At 39.4% G+C, this 18412-nt stretch overlaps 4 protein-coding genes across 6 annotated transcripts; 2 read left to right on the top strand and 2 right to left on the bottom strand.

Moving 5' to 3' along the window:
* Positions 1 to 21: 21 nt before the first annotated feature.
* On the bottom strand, positions 22 to 5962 carry LOC105282498. Of its 2 annotated transcripts, none has more exons than XM_011344485.3 (6): positions 5452 to 5962; positions 4186 to 4925; positions 3667 to 3928; positions 991 to 1230; positions 618 to 871; positions 22 to 514 (listed from the first exon to the last, which is right to left on the bottom strand). In XM_011344485.3, exons 2-6 carry the CDS (start codon positions 4922 to 4924, stop codon positions 309 to 311), a joined length of 1701 nt encoding a protein of 566 aa, XP_011342787.2. In that variant the 5' UTR covers position 4925; positions 5452 to 5962; the 3' UTR covers positions 22 to 308. The 2 variants fall into 2 exon arrangements, with proteins under 2 accessions (XP_011342787.2, XP_011342786.2); XM_011344484.3 differs by having other exon boundaries at positions 4186 to 4931; positions 5452 to 5961.
* Positions 5963 to 8193: 2231 nt separating this feature from the next.
* On the top strand, positions 8194 to 10836 carry LOC105282496 (uncharacterized protein C6orf106 homolog). Its single transcript, XM_011344480.3, has 3 exons — positions 8194 to 8591; positions 9246 to 9592; positions 9927 to 10836. The coding sequence occupies exons 1-3, from the start codon at positions 8434 to 8436 to the stop codon at positions 10028 to 10030; spliced, it is 609 nt and encodes a 202-aa protein (XP_011342782.1). The 5' UTR covers positions 8194 to 8433; the 3' UTR covers positions 10031 to 10836.
* LOC105282497 (thymidylate synthase) lies at positions 10704 to 13262 on the bottom strand. Of its 2 annotated transcripts, none has more exons than XM_011344481.3 (5): positions 12930 to 13262; positions 12584 to 12810; positions 12136 to 12399; positions 11688 to 11950; positions 10704 to 11612 (listed from the first exon to the last, which is right to left on the bottom strand). In XM_011344481.3, exons 2-5 carry the CDS (start codon positions 12795 to 12797, stop codon positions 11403 to 11405), a joined length of 951 nt encoding a protein of 316 aa, XP_011342783.1. In that variant the 5' UTR covers positions 12798 to 12810; positions 12930 to 13262; the 3' UTR covers positions 10704 to 11402. The 2 variants fall into 2 exon arrangements, with proteins under 2 accessions (XP_011342783.1, XP_011342784.1); XM_011344482.3 differs by having other exon boundaries at positions 12945 to 13262.
* A 470-nt stretch (positions 13263 to 13732) lies between these two features.
* LOC105282495 (replication protein A 70 kDa DNA-binding subunit) lies at positions 13733 to 18404 on the top strand. Its single transcript, XM_011344479.3, has 13 exons — positions 13733 to 13897; positions 13979 to 14026; positions 14799 to 14992; positions 15077 to 15225; positions 15340 to 15433; positions 15518 to 15680; positions 15775 to 15979; positions 16319 to 16431; positions 16500 to 16666; positions 17073 to 17316; positions 17574 to 17657; positions 17758 to 17952; positions 18052 to 18404. The coding sequence occupies exons 1-13, from the start codon at positions 13868 to 13870 to the stop codon at positions 18172 to 18174; spliced, it is 1809 nt and encodes a 602-aa protein (XP_011342781.1). The 5' UTR covers positions 13733 to 13867; the 3' UTR covers positions 18175 to 18404.
* The last annotated feature ends 8 nt before the right edge of the window (positions 18405 to 18412 follow it).

Below are 18412 nucleotides of genomic sequence, written 5' to 3'. Positions count from 1 at the left end.
TGGCTATTATAATTATTCCAGCAGCCGCGCCGGCTAAAATGATCGAACATTCTTGAAGATCGTTATCGCAAGGATCTTCCAGCAGCGTGACACCAGCGAGATCAGCTTGTCATCGCGCACAACGTCTCGTTGCCCTCGTCGGTGCCGAGAGCTGGCTTTCTCTGAGCGTTTTCTCGCTCCGGATCGCAATCATTGTCGATCTCGGTGACGCTGCGAACCAACTGATCACCGTTATCGTCGCGCGCCCGCGCGTTCTGTATTTGCAGCTCGTCGATCAGGATAAAACGTACTTTGTTGCTCTCCGTGTGTCAGGCGGATTGCACCTGCGACGGCGATGTCAATTCATAAAATTGAAAGCTCAATTCCTCGCCGAAGAGATTCTCCGAGCCTATAATCTCGGCATCGGCCACGTTCAATCCAAGGGCGTTCGGGTTCAGATCGGTGACCAGATATCCCTCGCTTATCAGGCCGCATTCCTCGGCGAGGACCTCCTTCGACACCGGGTTCAAGAAATCTAAGAGAGTCGCATCAATTTCATTTAATAAACGTGTTATTTGTTATTAATGTTAACGTGTTGCTTAGAACGCTGGAACATGAGAATTATATTACGTCCTCACCGCTTTCCTTGAAGGAACACCCGAGATCGGTTTGCGTGATTTGTTGACTCTGCTGCTGATTCGCATCCTGCGCGTTGTTGGCCACCATCATGGGAACTAAATATTGCACTTCCACCTCGCGTTTTATGCCGTTGAGTATCTGCTCGGCGGAATGCTCGAGCGTCACGGAGTTCAAGATCCCGTCCGCGTCCTCTTCGGCATTCGGTTGCGCGATGCTCGCCGTCGCAGCTTCTACCTCGTCCATCATAATATCGCTGCAATATCAATTTATTTATTTATTTATGAAATAAATTGATAATTTATGAAATAAGAACCCGTTCAACGATGCATTAAGAACTTCGGTTTCATCTTTTTCAATCGTATCGGGATGTACCTAATGATATTTCCATTGTTTTGAGATTCGTCGCAGTCGTTTCTCGCGGCCGGACGCGTCGACGCGTCGTTAACGACGAGCGGACGTGGCCTGTAATCACTGCGATTTGCGATCGCCCACAGATGACCAGCTCCATGCGGCGCTTTCGATCCTTTTCGGAAATGTGGATTTATTGAGAGATTGTGCCGCACAGAATTCTTCCAGCGATCATCGTTGCTCTTGTAATAGGGAAAACGCTCGCTGAAAACGAGACGGAGACATCCTATTTCGTATTTATCGTATCTTAATACAAACATTATATTAAGTACAACATAATTTCTACCTTTATCTGAAATAACGTAAAATTTTGTAATTATAAAAAAGCCATAGGTATACTTTTATGCGGTGCATTTGCAAGTCAATCGAAACGATTAGGAACATTACGCGTAAGAACGAACGAACGAACGGCAATTTGCGTGAAACTAATTTCCTTCACCTGCTTGTAGCGATGTCACGGTGCGTTACGCACCCCCTACGATTAATTCCGTGAGTTTTGGTGGCGCACGACGAAGAGAGAGACAATAAAGCATTTGACCCGAGGGATGCATTTAAAATGCTAAATGGCGTGTTTACTCGCTTCGCTGATCACGATGATCACTACGACGAATATTGTCACTTCACAATTTCATGAATCTCTTTTCTTAACATTGACCATATTTTATTAAATGTAAATGTTTGATTAAATGAAGGATATTTTCAATATCTAAAACTAATGTTTGATATAAATGTGAAAAAATACATATATAATGCTTTTATTTCCTATATTTAAAAAAATTTTTTATTACAATACTTAATTACATTTATTTTTATTTATTTATCTGTTAAGTATATTTATGTGTCTCTCTTATGTATTTGTAAATTAATTTTTTTTATATTTATTCTTTATTAAATTAAATTTAAGAAAATAGACACAACCTGTATAAACAATAAAACGATATTATTTTGGTTGCATAAATAAACATTTGATTTAATATCTATCAGTCAGTGACCATAATGTGAATATATAATATTATAATTGATATCTCGTTGTCAAATTATGCAAATAGAAAACGAAATTCGGTTACATATTTCCAACATAAACACGTATGCATGCATTTATTTATTTACGGACAAGTTTTTATTGATTATTGAATATTTCTTATGACTCAATTGTTCGAGCCGCTCTAAGCAGTCTGGATGATCTATGTAGATTTTTCCAAGGAGCCCGAGCGGCGATCGAACGGGTGAAGGCACAGGAGAGAGCAGTAAATTGTGCGCATTCGTGTTGAGGGCTGCAACGAAGGATAGCCGAAGGGTGAGGAGTCAGTGCCAGGTGGTACCAAGCATTCGGGGCAGTGGTACCAAAGGGTACCATCTAGGAACAGCCCACCCGCGTCGTTCCACCCCTCCTGACCACCGGGCCACATTCGTGCAAATTCGTTGAAAATCTTTTGCGCGTCCGATACGTAAATAAGAAAGGCACTTCATGCATTTTGCAGATAACTAATAAATTATTTTTTTCGGCACAATTCTATCGCGTAAATTGTTATTCCATTAATTTAAAGGAGATATGCAAGATAGAGATGTAAAATATAAAAACATGGGGGCATAAAATGCAGAAAGAAAACGTGGGTGTATTTAACTGCAATTAGTTAATATATTTTATTAAATATGCACCCTCAGAAAGGATTTCTGATAACAAGACGAAAAATATTCTTGACTAATTTAATCGTATTACAAGTATAAAAAATATGAAAATAAAACAATTTTTAATTTAAATCAGTAATTTCTATTCTTCTCTCTCGAATTAAATAAGATTGTCTTACTGTCTTGAGACAAGAGTAACATATACAAATTTATGCTTATATATTCTTGTATGTAGATTAATTTGATATTAGCGCCACTTTATAGTAGGCTTTGTCGATGTCGACGCATCATTTTCTCACAGTCGCTCGTCGACTCGGCGCTTCTGTGTCCTTTATTCCGATAAAACGGCCAATATTTATGTGTTGCAATCGAAAATCGGGAAAGTGTTTCTGTTATTTACAATGAATAAGTGCAATACTCTACAAGAAATATTAAAAGATATGAAAATGTAAGTAAGTATATACAATATACTTACTTGAGAAATAAGATTCGAGATAAGACATTTCCATATCTTTTAATATTTCTTGTAGAGTATTGCACTTATTCATTGTAAATAACAGAAACACTTTCCCGATTTTCGATTGCAACACATAAATATTGGCCGTTTTGTGCAGATTCTACAACTTCTCTTACAAGAATAGAATAAGATGTCTTTTAGATCTCACAATATTCTTAAATCGAGAATATTTTGAACTTACTACAAATTTGTATCTAAATCCTTCTGAGAAAATTAATGAGATAGCACCAAGATTATTTGAATCTAGATTTTCGAATTTTCTATTCAAGATTAAAATATGCTTCTTTTCAATAATAAATATGATTGTCGCTATAGCGATCTTATTTTATGATAGATTAAAGAGTAATAGCATTAAGTCCAGAAATCTTTTCTGTGGGTGTGCAGTACCGCATAATTTTTGCCGAAAAACAATTTCGGCAAAATGTCGCAGCAAAAGCAAGAGTGAGATAGGAAAGCTTCGATTGCTAATGATAAACAGATTTTTAAGAACTTACGAGATCCACTGATAAATCGCCGACACGGTGAGCTCGCCCCTTTCCTGAAGAGCGTGCTCTATCAATTCTGTGTAGGTGAATGGAGGCTTCTTTAGTCCGTTAGGGCGCGGAGACGGAAAGTTCCGGTTTTCAGTTCTATTGAGACAAGTGGTTTGATTTGAGTCTTGTCGATATGCCGACAAATTTTCAAGATTGCTGTATCCTCTTCTGACGTCGCTGGCGTAATTCGGGACGTGCAACCGTCCGTTCGGCTTACCTTTGCCTGCAAATGCACAATTAGTTGCGAAATTATAGAATTTTGTTTAATAAATAGAAAAGAAGAGAAACCGCGATCGATTTCTTCTTGGCACTTAAACAGATCAATTCTAAAATAAGGTTCTCAATCGTAACGCCGAAACAAATAATAATTTTTTCTTTAATTTTAATATCATTAATTTTCTTTAATTTTAGCATCATTTTAATATCTGTAAGAGCGTCTTTCTAAGATTACCGCGATAGAGCATTGCACACTTCTCTCACCACAATGACCGTCCCTCATCGTGGCAGGTACGGTAGACTTGTCGTCCGCGGCTTCAATAAATGAATCCAGTTTGAAGTCTAGCAGCCACGACAGATTTCCATTCTCCTGATCTTCAAACTGCTGCTGCTGCTGCTGCTGTTGTTGCTGCGGTTGACTATTGCTTGGTGTTCCCTTATTTTGCTGGAGATTTGAGTTGGCGAGCGACACCGCGGGTGCAGCAACCGGTTCCCAATAATTTACCGATACTGCTGGCTGATAATTGGCCTCCTCGACGGTATAGATCTCCGTGGACGATGGCTCGGCGCCAGAGATTGACGACAGTGACGATGACGATGACGATGACGATGAGGAGGATGAGGTGACAAGGACGTCGAGACTTTGTTGTTGCTCCAACTCCGACACGGTCGTCCAGGTACAGTTGGTGCCGTCCACCAGCAGCACCTCGAGACGCGCTACCGATGATTCCTCGATGGCTTCCTGGGCGGTGATCGGAGAGAGAAGATCGGCACTCGCGATGATCTCGCTTGACGCTAACAGTTCGACGGGCGTCTCAAGTTCTTGAAGGTAACACTTGCGGCTCGTCTGACGAACCTCCTCGCAGAAGTTGTCGATGTCCAGTTCGTCGAAGATCCTTCGTTTGGCGTTGTCGATATCCAAGTCGTTGAATGTCTTACGTTTGGAGGCATGGCACTGGCTGTCCGTGATCTCGCCGGCCGACCCCGACGATGGCCCGATCATCCTGTACCTTTTCAAGTCAAATATGGCGAGTGCGAAAGGGAAATGTAAACAAATTAAAAGAATTAAAAAAATTAAAAGAAATTATACTAACAGTTTGTTCTGTGAAACTAAATTCCAGAATCAAAGAATCTGAACTTTGAAAACAAATATTTGGAGTCCTCCAACATTCAGTTGCAAAATTTGATTCCGAAATCTCGGCAAAACAAATTTTGCATTAATTTTACGAATAACTACATTTTTCTTTTAATTCTCACTTATTTTCTGTAAAACGAGATGTTGCTGAAACATTGAATTTCGCGCGCTAATAAAATGATATCTTATGTAAAATAATTTTGTTTTTTAGAGGCATATTCTTTAACATACGTAAACGATATCATGGAAGGTGGAAAACATAATTTAATTTAAAAAAAAGAATATTTTTCAAATACGTCTTATTGCATTACTGCACGCAATTTGCTTGATGTTGACTTTAATTATTAAGAATTAAAAATCGTGTGACATTCATGTGCAAGAGTATTATTCCCTACCTTGCTCCTCCTCGCCGTCTTTATTTGTCCCTCGCAATATATTCTTCCTTCTGAAGATTCTTCCTTCTGTTCTACTACACTATCACTTGTATCATCGTCAGAACAAATAATAAGACGCGTGAGAGTATTTGAATGAGCTTTGATGATCGCTCGTATTACTGTCTCTTTATGCAGATTTCGGGATTAACAGTGGTTTTAAACGCGTTCCGCCATTCACGTGGATGTTCCCTTAGGTCGGCGTAATCGCGCACAGCCGACGCGGCACACGCTTCGTGAATGAGACGTCGATTTTTCTCGTCGCGATCGAGCGCTTTCGGAGCGTCTACATGATCAGAGCGGTGTGCACGGCTCGTTTGTTTCGCGCGTCGGCTGTCCGCGTCGCGCGCTCCGCGCGCATTGGCCGATACGTCATCACTGCCGCTGCGTACGCCGCCGCGAGTGGCCAGCGACGTCGCTAGCGTACGTGGTGTCCCGCGATACCCGCAAAATGCGCGAATCGCCGAATCATTCGTCATTGTTTTAAACATTACATTGCCACTAATTATTTTATTTTATTTTATTTATTTTATTTCAATTAGGGTAATTATGTACTTTAACGGACCCAGCCCCGATGACCTTGACCTTGGCATATGTTGTCAAGGTCACCCTCCTGAGTGACCTTGAAGAGGTTTTAGCCGTCGCTCGTTGTTTATTAAAAAGTTATTAACAAAAGAAGTTTAATAATTTTGCACGAATTTTCAGCTGCCCACGCGAAGCAAGGACTTGAGTTTGACATATATTACAAGGTCACCTTCCTGAATAACCCGCACTAGGTTTCACCCTTCGCTCGTTGTTTGTTAAAAAGTTATTAACAAAAATGTTTAATGAATAAAGCATAATTTTACGATACCATATACGTTTACGAAAGAGTATATTTGATGGAATTTTAGCTTTAAATCAGAAATAGGTTTGGGTTAGGTTATATTTTCCGAAACTGGAGCCCCGGACACATACGCTCGTTTTCAGCACGCTTCACGGGAGGGCGGGGGGAGGGGCAAAGCCCCTCCCCCGCCGGAATCCGTGGCGTGTACCAGGTGATCAAAATCTGCACGGTGAAATCTGTCACACTGGCCCCTGCGGGGGGAGGGGCTTTGCCCCTCCCCCCGCCCTCCCGCGAAGCGGGCTGAAAACGAGCGTATATGTCCGGGGCTCCAGTTTCGGAAAATATAACCTAACCAGGTTAGGTTAGGTTAAGTCAAGTTAAAGCAGAGAATACTTTGTATTTAACTGTTTGTGCTTTTGGTTAAAGTGAAGAATACTTTGTACTTATATTAAAGGAAACTATTCTATATATTAACAATTCACTGCTTTAAATGACTTTCCTTTCTTCGTTCATATACATATTCGTCGTTTAAATCTTTCAATATTCAATATTCTTTCAAAATAACTACTATATTTTCGAAATTTCTTTTGTTAATAACTTTTTCATAAACAACGATCGACGACTAAAACCTAGTGCGGGTTACTCGGGAAAGTAACCTTTGTAATATATGTCAGTATCATGTTCTTGCTTCACGTGGACAGCTAAAAATTCTTGCGAAATCATTAAACTTTCTTTGTTTATAACTTTTTAACAAACAACGAGCGACGGCTAAAATCTCTTCAAGGTCACTCAGGAGGGTGACCTTGACAACATATGTCAAGGTCAAGGTCATCGGGGCTGGGTCCATTAAAGTACATAATTACCCAGTTTTATTATTAAATTATTTATATTATCTTTGTAATTATTTCTTTATGTCTTATAATTTATATATATATATATATATATCGATCGATTTTCATTATTGATATATGATTAAAATTAAACACATTCGAGCTCGAGCCTGAGTCACGGCAGTTCAAAACGCGCGCGTGCATGTACACGATCCGTTTAAAGTTACGTCGCGTACGTAACCTCTCTTTTCCTCCCGATTCATAAAACTTAATTAATGAACTTTGTGGGAATTATACAAAGAAAACTGAACAGAGGTTGTAAATGCAATTGTAACACGCGAGGTTCTCCGCTTGCGCATATACGTATGCTTTTCAGAAAAGACTTTTATCTTTCGCCGTGCTGACAAGGTCAAGGTGACATGCGCGGCCACGAGAGCAATAATTATCATGACAGTTTGCGCATGCGGACTGTACTCTTGAGGCGCTAGAAAATTTTCTCGCGCAGTGTATCATCCAAAGGCGTAACATTAAATTATGGAACCCTGACACATAAATGTGTGCAGAAAACATGTTTATTTGTCTATAGAAAGTTAATAAAATTTTTCAATATTTTTATTAAATATGCATTTATTAAACGCGTGATACGTGCTTAATGTAACATCATATTACTCTTCCCCATCGTTATAATATATGTATAATATACAGTACGGTGTGTGCGTGCGAGCGTATGTGTACGTGCTTGCACGTATTAGACTGACCGGAAAGTCCCTGCGCGAATTCTTTCGGCAAAAATTCGAGCTTTCCATTAATTCCTCGTGCGAGTCTCGCGTTTGAATTTAGCTAAAAAAATTCGCACGGACACACTTTCCGGTCGACCCAATATGTACGCGCGTAACACAATACATAGATGTCAGCGGATATGCGGTGGACAAAGAATTATGGGAAAAAACCAAAAAATTATACGACTTCTAGGAATCTGGCTGGCGTTCAAACGTCACGTTTAAACCCTGCGAGCTGCGGGCACAACGGCGCACAATCGGGCACGCACTTTTACGCATGTACGCGAAAATGCTGCGGCAGCTTGTCGCTCCATCTTCGTGACTGCTGTGTGTGTACACGGACGAGCCGAGCGTCGCGCGCGGAGAATGACATTTCAGATCGGCGACTGATCGCGAGGGTACCAGGGCGAGCGGAAGAGTCGCGCGTAGGAGTGCGCGTCGCCTCGACACGACGTGACAGCGTTGTCACATGGAGGATTGAGGTCGGGGAACGACGATCAGTGTAGTGATCATGGATCTCGATAACGATCTGGACCAACACTTGCTGCATCAGTTCAGTTGCCTGGGCACCACGGACAAAGACGACCTGGTGAAGCAGCTGCAGAAGCTGCTGGCTGGTAGCCACCTGAATGAGGCCACCGCCGCGTTCTTCCTGGATATGAACAACTGGTAATCCCCGCAGCCTTCTGCCTCCCTCGCACCGCGTTATGCGTTACCACGGACCTAACCTTGCATCGCCATGTTTACCGCGGCTCCCCGCTCCCTCCTTCTCTACCGTATGGTAACTGTTTGTCACGGGCCTTTTCCAGTTATCTCCGCTGTGTTTACAGCCTCGAAATTAGATCTATACGCTATCCCTCTGCTTTAAAACTAAATGAGAAAGCTGCGAGTGCGAAAGGTGTACTTGCGGCAAGCGCACCGTTTGTCATTAATGGTGTCAAGGGAGAAAGAATGAAGGAGAAGGAGAATGTTTGTTGTGTGCTTGTAGCGCGCTTAAATTGTTGTTAATGATGATGATTCTAAGAGCTTGAGACCTGATAATTCGTTCGATGTATGATAATTGCATTTATCTAAAATGGAGGACTCATTATGAAATATACAAACTCTAATCACCTGATAACATGTATTCTTATCTTTCTTTGCTACCGATTTGTTTGTAGACGACAGGACAACAGGTAGTGGGATTACTGTTGTTGTCGTGTACAAACAGACCAAACGAAAGATTGAAGCTTGCCGAGCTTTGCTTGAGCTTGTAAATAGAAGTCTCCTTTTTTTTGCAACGTCAAGCTTCCTGGCGATACAACTGCCTCTTTTTCTTTTCAGGAATTTGCAAGCGGCGATCTGCAGTTACATTGATTTCGAGTCACCCTTTAAAACCCCATGTATGACGCTACTGTGCGACAGTACGATTGGCGAAGGTGAAGCTGTGCCACCCAACACAAACTTTAAAAAATCATGGCACGTACAAAATAGTGGTACAGAAGTCTGGCCAGACGGGATCCATCTGCAGCACACTAGCGGGGTGTCGATGGGCTGCGTGCGGATAGCAGTTCCACCGTTGGGTCCCAAAGAGAGCACGGAATTGAGCGTGACATTGACAAGTCCAGCGGAGATTGGCGTTCACCAGAGTAAATGGAGAATGATGACTTCCGATGGTGTCTACTTTGGTGGTAAGAAGTTACATCGTTTGGCAGAAACGAAATAAAGAATAAAATAAATGTTTCGATTTTTGGGAAAGAAGTATGAGAAATCATCTTACTAAAATGGCTAAAGGAAAGTTTCCAATTACGATCGACTCGATGTAGATGAATTTTGATGTGAACATGCATTGTTATGTTATTTATCTTATTGATATCCTAAAACTAATCCTTAAAAAAATTAATAATGTATCAGAAAAATTGACTGGATACTTTTTCACGAATGTGCTCTCGAACATTCAATTTCCTTAAATGATTTTATACATAGTCGATTCAATTTAATTACGATCTCCTTTTGTTTTTGCAGATGTTATCTGGGTAATTATAACGGTGAATGAATGCGGTACATTGGCGGTCACTCAACAGTTGCATCAGTTAAGTACACAGTCGAACGATGTACAAATGTGCTAGCCTTCAACGTACAAACGTCTCCCTTAAAAAAAAAGATATTGTGGAATATTGCGTCTCTTGGATCATTGTGAGGATCAGCAGTTGTTTTGAAATTTTGTATAGGCCGCTTTTTTTCACAACGGAGTTTTTATCGCTCCTGCAAATTGATAATTGTGTACCGGGAATATCTACGAATCAATAAAACATGCAATAAACTTGGCCATACTTTTACGCTGATTATTATGTCGCGCGCGCGCGCGTGCGGAGCTAGCTTTTTTTTAAAGGATATATATATATATATTTTACTAAGTGTAATCTTTCCGATAAAGAATTTATTCGAATCCTTTTTTTTGTTAGAAACGATTCTTGGTATATATGTGGCAAGAACGGTTTTTTTTTCATTAATTTACGTGCAGATACTGAATTTATACATACCTTGTACGGAAATTATGTTATCTTTGTTATACTTGGATGCTGCTTATATGCATAAGGGCCTTTTATGATCGTCCATGCTTGTTAATCATATCGCGCATGACCGATCGAAATTGTATTTGTGTGATAATAGAAGCTGAGCGATAATATCTAATACGGAATGAGAAATGAGGAAATAAGAAGTGATCGTAACGGATTTGCTGGATGGATTGTGTGCGTGCGACTGGTATTGAAGATATATTGATACATAAATATATATATATAATTAAGGTACAGGTTTATTAAAAATATAATTTTTATTAGAAAGTAAAAGTCTAGCTAAGATTCTAAAATTAGTTAGAAAATTACAACATAAAAAATATATTCGTCACTTTTATCACCAACCCAAAAAAAAATAAATTGAGCTATTAGAAATAATTTTTTTATGCCTCTCTCTTAAATCGAGAAAGAAATACCGTTATTGAAAGTATCGCTTGGACTGTGAATACTGATTGCATACATGAATATTAATCTTTCGAGTGAACACGTGGGTCTGTGGCATCCCGACCAACATAACATCCTCGTAACTGTCAAACCGGCGTATCTGACTCTCTCGTCTAAAAAAAAAGTAGTAAATGATATCATCAACTACAACGATAGACGGATGCTTCATGAATTTTTCCAGACTTTTTAAAATCCTTTAAAATGAGGAAAACAGACCAACGTATTTACCGGAGAGCTGCCAGAAAAACGTGTTCACTCGGCGAGTTAATTGCGTAAATGAATACTGATTGCGAATACTGATTCATCTAGAGTTAGTATGTTAATTTGTTAGTTTAAATGTACTAAACGGAGAAATTGATGTATGACTAATCACGAATAATGAAACTATGAGAGTAAAATGCACATTTTTTTCTAGGCATCGATTTTTCTTTCGAAAATGAAATTGTACGAAGAAATTCAGTTAAGAGACACAGAGCACTCAGACAGCCATTTTCATATAGATTTTGGGATACGGTTTATAATCTGTCAATTCGAAATCCTCGGCAATGAAGTCATCGATATCTTTAACCTGTCTAACAATGTTTAATTTCGGGAATTCTCGTGGCTCGCGTTTTACCTGTTCCTCGAGAGCGCTTACGTGATTGACGTAGACGTGACAGTCTCCCATTGTATGTACAAATTCTCCTGGCTACAAATAAAAGAAAGTAGATATATCAAAGCTGTTTTCTCTCAAAATTTATCAGTGCGAGCCCCCAAGCCTCACCTTCAAGCCGGTAACGTGAGCGATCATGTAAGTCAGTAAAGAGTACGACGCTATGTTGAACGGCACTCCTAGACCCATATCTGCGCTTCTTTGGTAAAGTTGCGCGGACAATTCCCCATCGCTTACGTAAAACTGGACTAGGGCGTGGCACGGTGGCAATGCCATTTTTGGGATATCAATTGGGTTCCAGGCGGACATTATGATACGTCTGTCCTCCGGGGAATGCTTCAGTTTGTCAATAACTTCTTTAAGTTGATCTATTCCTGAGCGAACGGATATATATATTTAAATTTCAGGTATCGTTACTCGATCAATCAAGTTTATTACTTTCAGCTTTCGCCTAGGAAGGGACTTGGTTTACAATCAATTCCCTACCACACCCATTCGTCCACACATTCCCTACTTCATGATCGGCAATTAATTTCAAGGGCGTATATACGTTACATACCTTGCCTCTTATAATCTGCGTGCATATCTTTATACTCAGCACCAAAGTGTCTCCATTGGAAACCATAGACAGGTCCCAAGTCACCCTCATCCCTGTCGGTGAAGCCACAACTATCCAAGAAGCTTCGCGAGCCATTTTCGTCCCAGATGTGCACGCCTTTGTCTGACAGTTCTTTGGAATTTGTTGATCCTTTGATGAACCACAACAGCTCCTCAACTACTGCTCGCCAGAAAACCTTCTTTGTTGTTAACAGTGGAAAGACACCTGTATAAGAATATTTTCCTTAAAATATAATTTTTTTAAATTACATTTCCTTTGAATAATTGCAAATCATTTTATAAAGATTTACTTTTATAGAAATCATTGTAGAAGCTCTTTGTCTATTTGATTTGATCACAAAAACTTAGATTTAGCTGTCTACAAATTTAAAAAATACAAATATCGTCACCGTCTCGTAAACCGAATCGCATTTGCGCTCCGAACATCGAGTAGGTATCGACGTTGGTGCGATTGCCCTTTTTTGCTCCGGTTTTAATAATTTTCTCAATAAGGCGCAAATATTGATACTCCTCGTGCTCCGCATTCACTTTTTCTTCGTGTAATCCGTTTTGATTTTGCATCGTTTCTTGGGGTGATTTTGTCTCGACACCGTTATGAGACATCGTTTTCTTTTCCCTATTTATCAGAGGAAAATTGTAACTTAACTGGAATCGTGCAATGTAGAGAAAAACAGTTGCGATAAATTATCGATTAACAGCTGGACATTTAAATTTCGGATTTAGATTCCAACTTACAGCTTCTCGAGATACCTTTTTTTAAGATGACGCCGTCAACTAAATATTTATTGCTCCCTTTTTTTCGACACACACACACACTTCTTCGTTCTTCTCTTGACTGTTAAAGGAGCTCGCGTGATTTCTTTCCCCGATTGTTACCGCGTACGTTGATTTTTTTAACAGCCTTTACGTTATATCGTTATGCAATTGGAGGTCTCACGCTATGTTCCAACACTGACTAATGTTCTTTAATTAATTCTCAACGCGGACACGGAGTTGTTAATCTTTCTGTTCATGATACGGTTTACCCGTAACCTCATCGAGACTCAGTTCGGTTTGCACGTTTTCGCGCCATTCGCGCTGTCAGTGCCTGTAACCGTCATCTGTTGGTTCCCATATGTAATTTGCCTAACAATAGATTACACATAAAAAAATATTCTTTATTGCTTTTATCATTTTGTATTATTTTTGTTTTGGACCGCGGTCCTATATTAATATAATTATTTGTGACGGTAACGAAAATGATGACAAAAGCAGGAAACAAGAGATAATAAATGTAAAGATAGAAATATATGAACATTATTTATTTTTGATGATATAATTCCACGTTGAGAAACATATGAATTTTTTATATGGAATATCTTTATTTTATTCGGTTCATATATAAAGATCATTAAATAGTTTGTCCATCCAGGATCGAGAAAATAACAATAGATACATACAAATTTCGCGGCTAAAAGACGCCATATTGATTTCATTGACGCGCGTGTCTACCTGAAGCGCTGTTGTTGCTATTTCAATATCCTTGAATAGCACAGGAATGTATGGGGACTCGAATGTCAGTGACTGTAATGGCGGATGGATCCAAAGGCGACGAAGGACGTAAAAACGGTTTATAAAGATCCTACTGTTTGTAAAGATTTTGAAGTTTCCGGGATTAATAATCATTCGTAATCATGTATAACCTAACGGGAGGAGCCTTGGAGGTAAGTTTGCTGAAAGCCACTCGTTATTGCGTTATACCAGAGAGGTTATACTGTTTAACTGGAAAAATGTCATCGTTTCAGAAAATCATGAACGGCATTGACATCGAGAAGCCGGTACTGCAAGTATTGGTAAGTATATCGATTACGTAGAATGGGCGGCTTGACAGGACTCTCGATCCCTGATGTTCGTGAGCCAAAGAATTTAAATTGATCGAAAAGCTGAGAGTTATGTTACTTCGAAGGGGTTGCTTTTGCGCGGGAAAAGTATCTCGCTGGCGGTGACGTAATGAAACTTCTGTTTCTGCTTTGCATAGGCCACAAATCAATATTGAGAGGTTGCATTAACTTCTTGCGCGGGAAATCAGTTGACAGATGCCCGTGACGAACCTTCGTTCGATAAATTTATTTTATTGTTTGTACCGACTTATGATTCAATGTACCTCTATAAAACACTAAGAAACTTTTATAACAAACGTACTTCTCCTCTACACATGACAAAGTAGAATATTGCTTGCTGATTGTTACTACTTATTTCAAACAATAAGACCAGTTGACGTGCATAGCACGTCGTTCTAAGGCAAGAGGTTAAATATACAAGAAAATTACGTGAAATATGAAAATATTAAAAATAGATGATTATAAAATTTTTTCCTGTTTGTAAAATTTGAGAGGCCAAAAAACTTAATAGTTATTGTTGAGTTATTTGTTTTTTATTGTTATTTATTATTTAATTTATTAATAACAGTTATTGTTAATAATCCATTGAAAAAGAATTTGAAGCAGGATTGAAACGTTCAAATATCCATAAAATACTATTATAAAATAAAAATATATATATTGACAGTTGTGCAAACAATTATAAATTGTTTATTTTCTCATGTGTTTATTGTAATTCTTTTAGGGTCACAAGAAACTAACGAGTTCCAGCTGTGATCGGTTCAGATTGCTCGTATCTGACGGTCAGAAAATGAACTCGTTCACAATGCTGGCCACTCAATTGAATTATCTGATAACGGATAATATTTTAACTGAACACACAGTCTGCACAATATCCAAATATGCCTTGAGTTCAGTTAACAATGGTGGAAAGGAAAAGTATTTATCTCTATAAATTTAAAAATAATCAATTTAATTTAGCTTCTTCTGTGTAATTTAAATGCATTCCGTTTAATTTGGTAGACGCGTGATGGTGGTACTGGGCGTCGACGTGGTAGCTCCTGGCGAGCAGGTCGGATACAAGATAGGAAATCCCACCAACATCGAGAGCAAAGCAGACCCCGACTCCACGGCGAAACCCAATACATCTGCTGCTGTGCAGCCTCACACCAGTAAATATACGTCATAGTCTCGCTTTGATTGCTTTGAAAAAATTACTTTTACGTGTGTATTTTACATTCGCGGCACTTTGTTCTTTAATATGACCATTATGTTGCTTGTGACAGATAGCGCAGCCAAAAAAGACACTTCAAATAGTTATTCTTCATCCGAAAACATACCCACTACACCAATTGCGGCATTGAGTCCATATCAGAACAGGTGATTTCTAAATAAACGTTTTTAATTTTGGTAAAATTATATTTATTAATATTATATTTATTACATTAATATTATATCATTTAGATGGGTAATCAAGGTTCGCGTGACGAGCAAATCCCCGATTAGGACGTGGAGTAACTCTCGCGGTGAAGGCAAGCTCTTCTCCATGGATCTGATCGACGAAAGCGGTGAGATTCGATGCACTGCGTTCAGAGATCAGTGCGACAAGTTCTACGACATGATAGAGGTATGCATATCGCGTGTCTAAAGTCAGATTATATTCCATGCGTTTATTCTTCCTCCACCATGAAGAACAATAATCGAGCGTTTCGCTCGTGCAGGCCGGTAACGTGTACTACATCTCGCGGTGCGCGTTGAAAGCGGCGAAAAAAGAGTACAGTACGTTGAAGAACAATTACGAGATGACGATGAACACCGACACGGAGATCGTGCCGTGCCACGAGGACAGCGACGACATACCGACGCTGCAGTTCGACTTTTCTCCCATCAGCCAAGTGGAGAACAAAGAGAAGAACGATATACTGGGTAACGTCTTTTGTAAAAACTGATTTATATGAGACGAGTCGAAAAAGCGATATTTAGTATACATTATAAGGCATAGCAATGTTTCGAGAGATGAATTGAAGTGACAACTAGTGTTATCTAGTGAAATACGATCGATCACGCACCACCATCATTAAGGAGTTTTTTGAATATAAATAAATTTTTTATCCATCAATTTTTTAACACGAATAAAGTTTTTGGTACAAATAAATTCGTTGACTTCCGGTGGGAAATTATTTAACTAATTTAATTAATTAAATTGATAAAACTAATTTGGCAGAAGTAACGCCGACTCATTTAGTGATGTTTTGTTTGCGGCAGATGTGTTGGGCGTCGTCACAACATTCAGCGATACGCAACATATCGTACAGCGGACTACCGGCAGAGAGCTCGTTAAGAGAGACGTCAATATCGTCGACGATAGCGGCGTGATGGTAAGCCGATGCGACGTTAATGTTCCGTTACGGATGAATAGAGATCAATTTTTCTTCTCGTATGTTAGGTGACTGTCACGCTTTGGGGAAAACAAGCCGAAGATTTCGACGGTTCTAATAACCCGATTATAGCAATCAAGGCAGCACGCGTGGGCGAGTTCAACGGCGGGAAATCTTTGTCCCTTTTCACCTCGTCCGTGCTCGAGAAAGATCCGGATCTGCCGGAAGCGCACAGGTATACCATCCGCTGAGGATTGGAAAATTTTCGAGTAGTCTTAATCGTTCATTGATTTTGTATCGATCCATGTTTTAATTCATTTTTAATAATTACTATCTTTATTTTCTGAATTTGTGATATACCTTGAAGAATTAAAAATAGAAAGAGAGAGAGAGAGAGAAAAAGTTTTAATTGACGATATGTCTGCGAGGATTAGAAAGAAAAAGAATCTTCTAATTACTGATATTTTCAAAGATAAGGAAAGAATATGTTGCCACGCGCATCAAAATTTGTTTTGATTCATTTATAATGCATTAAGATTATTATTTATTAATTTATTTTCTAGCGTGATTATGAATAAATTCCAGTTTAAATCTGAATCACCTTCCTGTGTTATAATAAGTTATTGTACTTTAAACTTCAGATTGCGCGGATGGTACACTGCTGGCGGTCATTCGGAGACTGTCAAATCTCTCTCCAGGGCGGGCGGCGGCGGCGGCGGCGGTGATTTCAATGCGCAGTTGTACACTTTCCAAGAAGTGACCGATGCAAAATTGGGAGAAAAAATGAACCTACCCGATTCGTACGCGGTGGTGGCGACGATCAACACGATTCGCGTGGAAAATTCCATTTACAAGGCGTGCCCCGTAGAGGGTTGCAAGAAGAAAGTGAGTTGCGCGCAAGCTTAGTCTTCTTAAAAATACGAAAGTATTGCATTCAAATCGGGTTCTAAGTCGTGGATAACGCAGCCAGTTGTCTTCCATCATTTTTTATTTTATCTATCTTTGTCTTACGTTTCTATCGTTCTGTTCTTCTCTATTTTTTTATTATATATATTAAAATATTAAAATAATTTTACTATATTATATTGAAAAACTTCGATCGAAGACTTGTGCGAATTAATGAAACTGCCATTCGATTTTAGTTAATCGACCAATCTACAGGAGTGTTTAGGTGCGAGAAGTGCAACAAGGATTATCCAAACTTCGTATATCGCCTGTTGGCGAGCGTATGTATCCAATTTTTTTATACATTTTTCTTCAACTTACCGTTTCGTCGTGTTCAAAATCACTTTACGGAATCCATTCGGTTTATCGCTGATTCCTTAGATGAACATAGCGGACGCGACCGGTAGTCGCTGGATAACCGCCTTCAACGAGGACGCCGAGAAGATATTTGGCATGTCGGCGCAGGAATTGGGAGAATTGAAGGAGAACGATAACGACGCCTACATGCAGAAATTCGGCGAGGCGAGCTTCAAGAGATTCACGTTCAACTTGAGGGCGAGGTCCGAGGTCTTTCAGGTAATCTCTTCTGAGATGTGCGAGATCATTGTACCTTCGACCAAGCCTTAGTTGACCCTCGATCTTCCATCTTTTAACTATTTTCACTTTTTCTTCCAGGATGAAATGAGAGTGAGACACACCTGCGTATCAGTCGCGCCGCTGAATTACAAGACGCACGTGGCGCATCTCATCGAGAAGATCTCCAAGATGGAGCACATCGAGAAAGTGGACCTCAATTAATCGAGGATTTCACACGTTTCGATAATGGGGGTTTACGTTGAAGATCAAGTTGCACAATAATTTGAACGTTTCTTGTCATTTCTACTTTCTTCTCCTTTATTTAATTTGTTTACTAGAAGTATTTGTGGAATATTATGAGTATAGGATACTTCGTTTCTTTCCTTTTTGTGCTCACAGCGCATGTAATTCGCATAATTCGCATAAAATAAATTTCTAATTTATATATCCAATTTTTATG

Source organism: Ooceraea biroi, chromosome 4 (genome assembly GCF_003672135.1).
Source record: "Ooceraea biroi isolate clonal line C1 chromosome 4, Obir_v5.4, whole genome shotgun sequence".
NCBI classification, from domain to species: Eukaryota; Metazoa; Arthropoda; class Insecta; order Hymenoptera; family Formicidae; genus Ooceraea; species Ooceraea biroi.
Note: the sequence above shows the minus strand (reverse complement) of the source record. Positions and strands in the feature narration are given on the sequence as shown.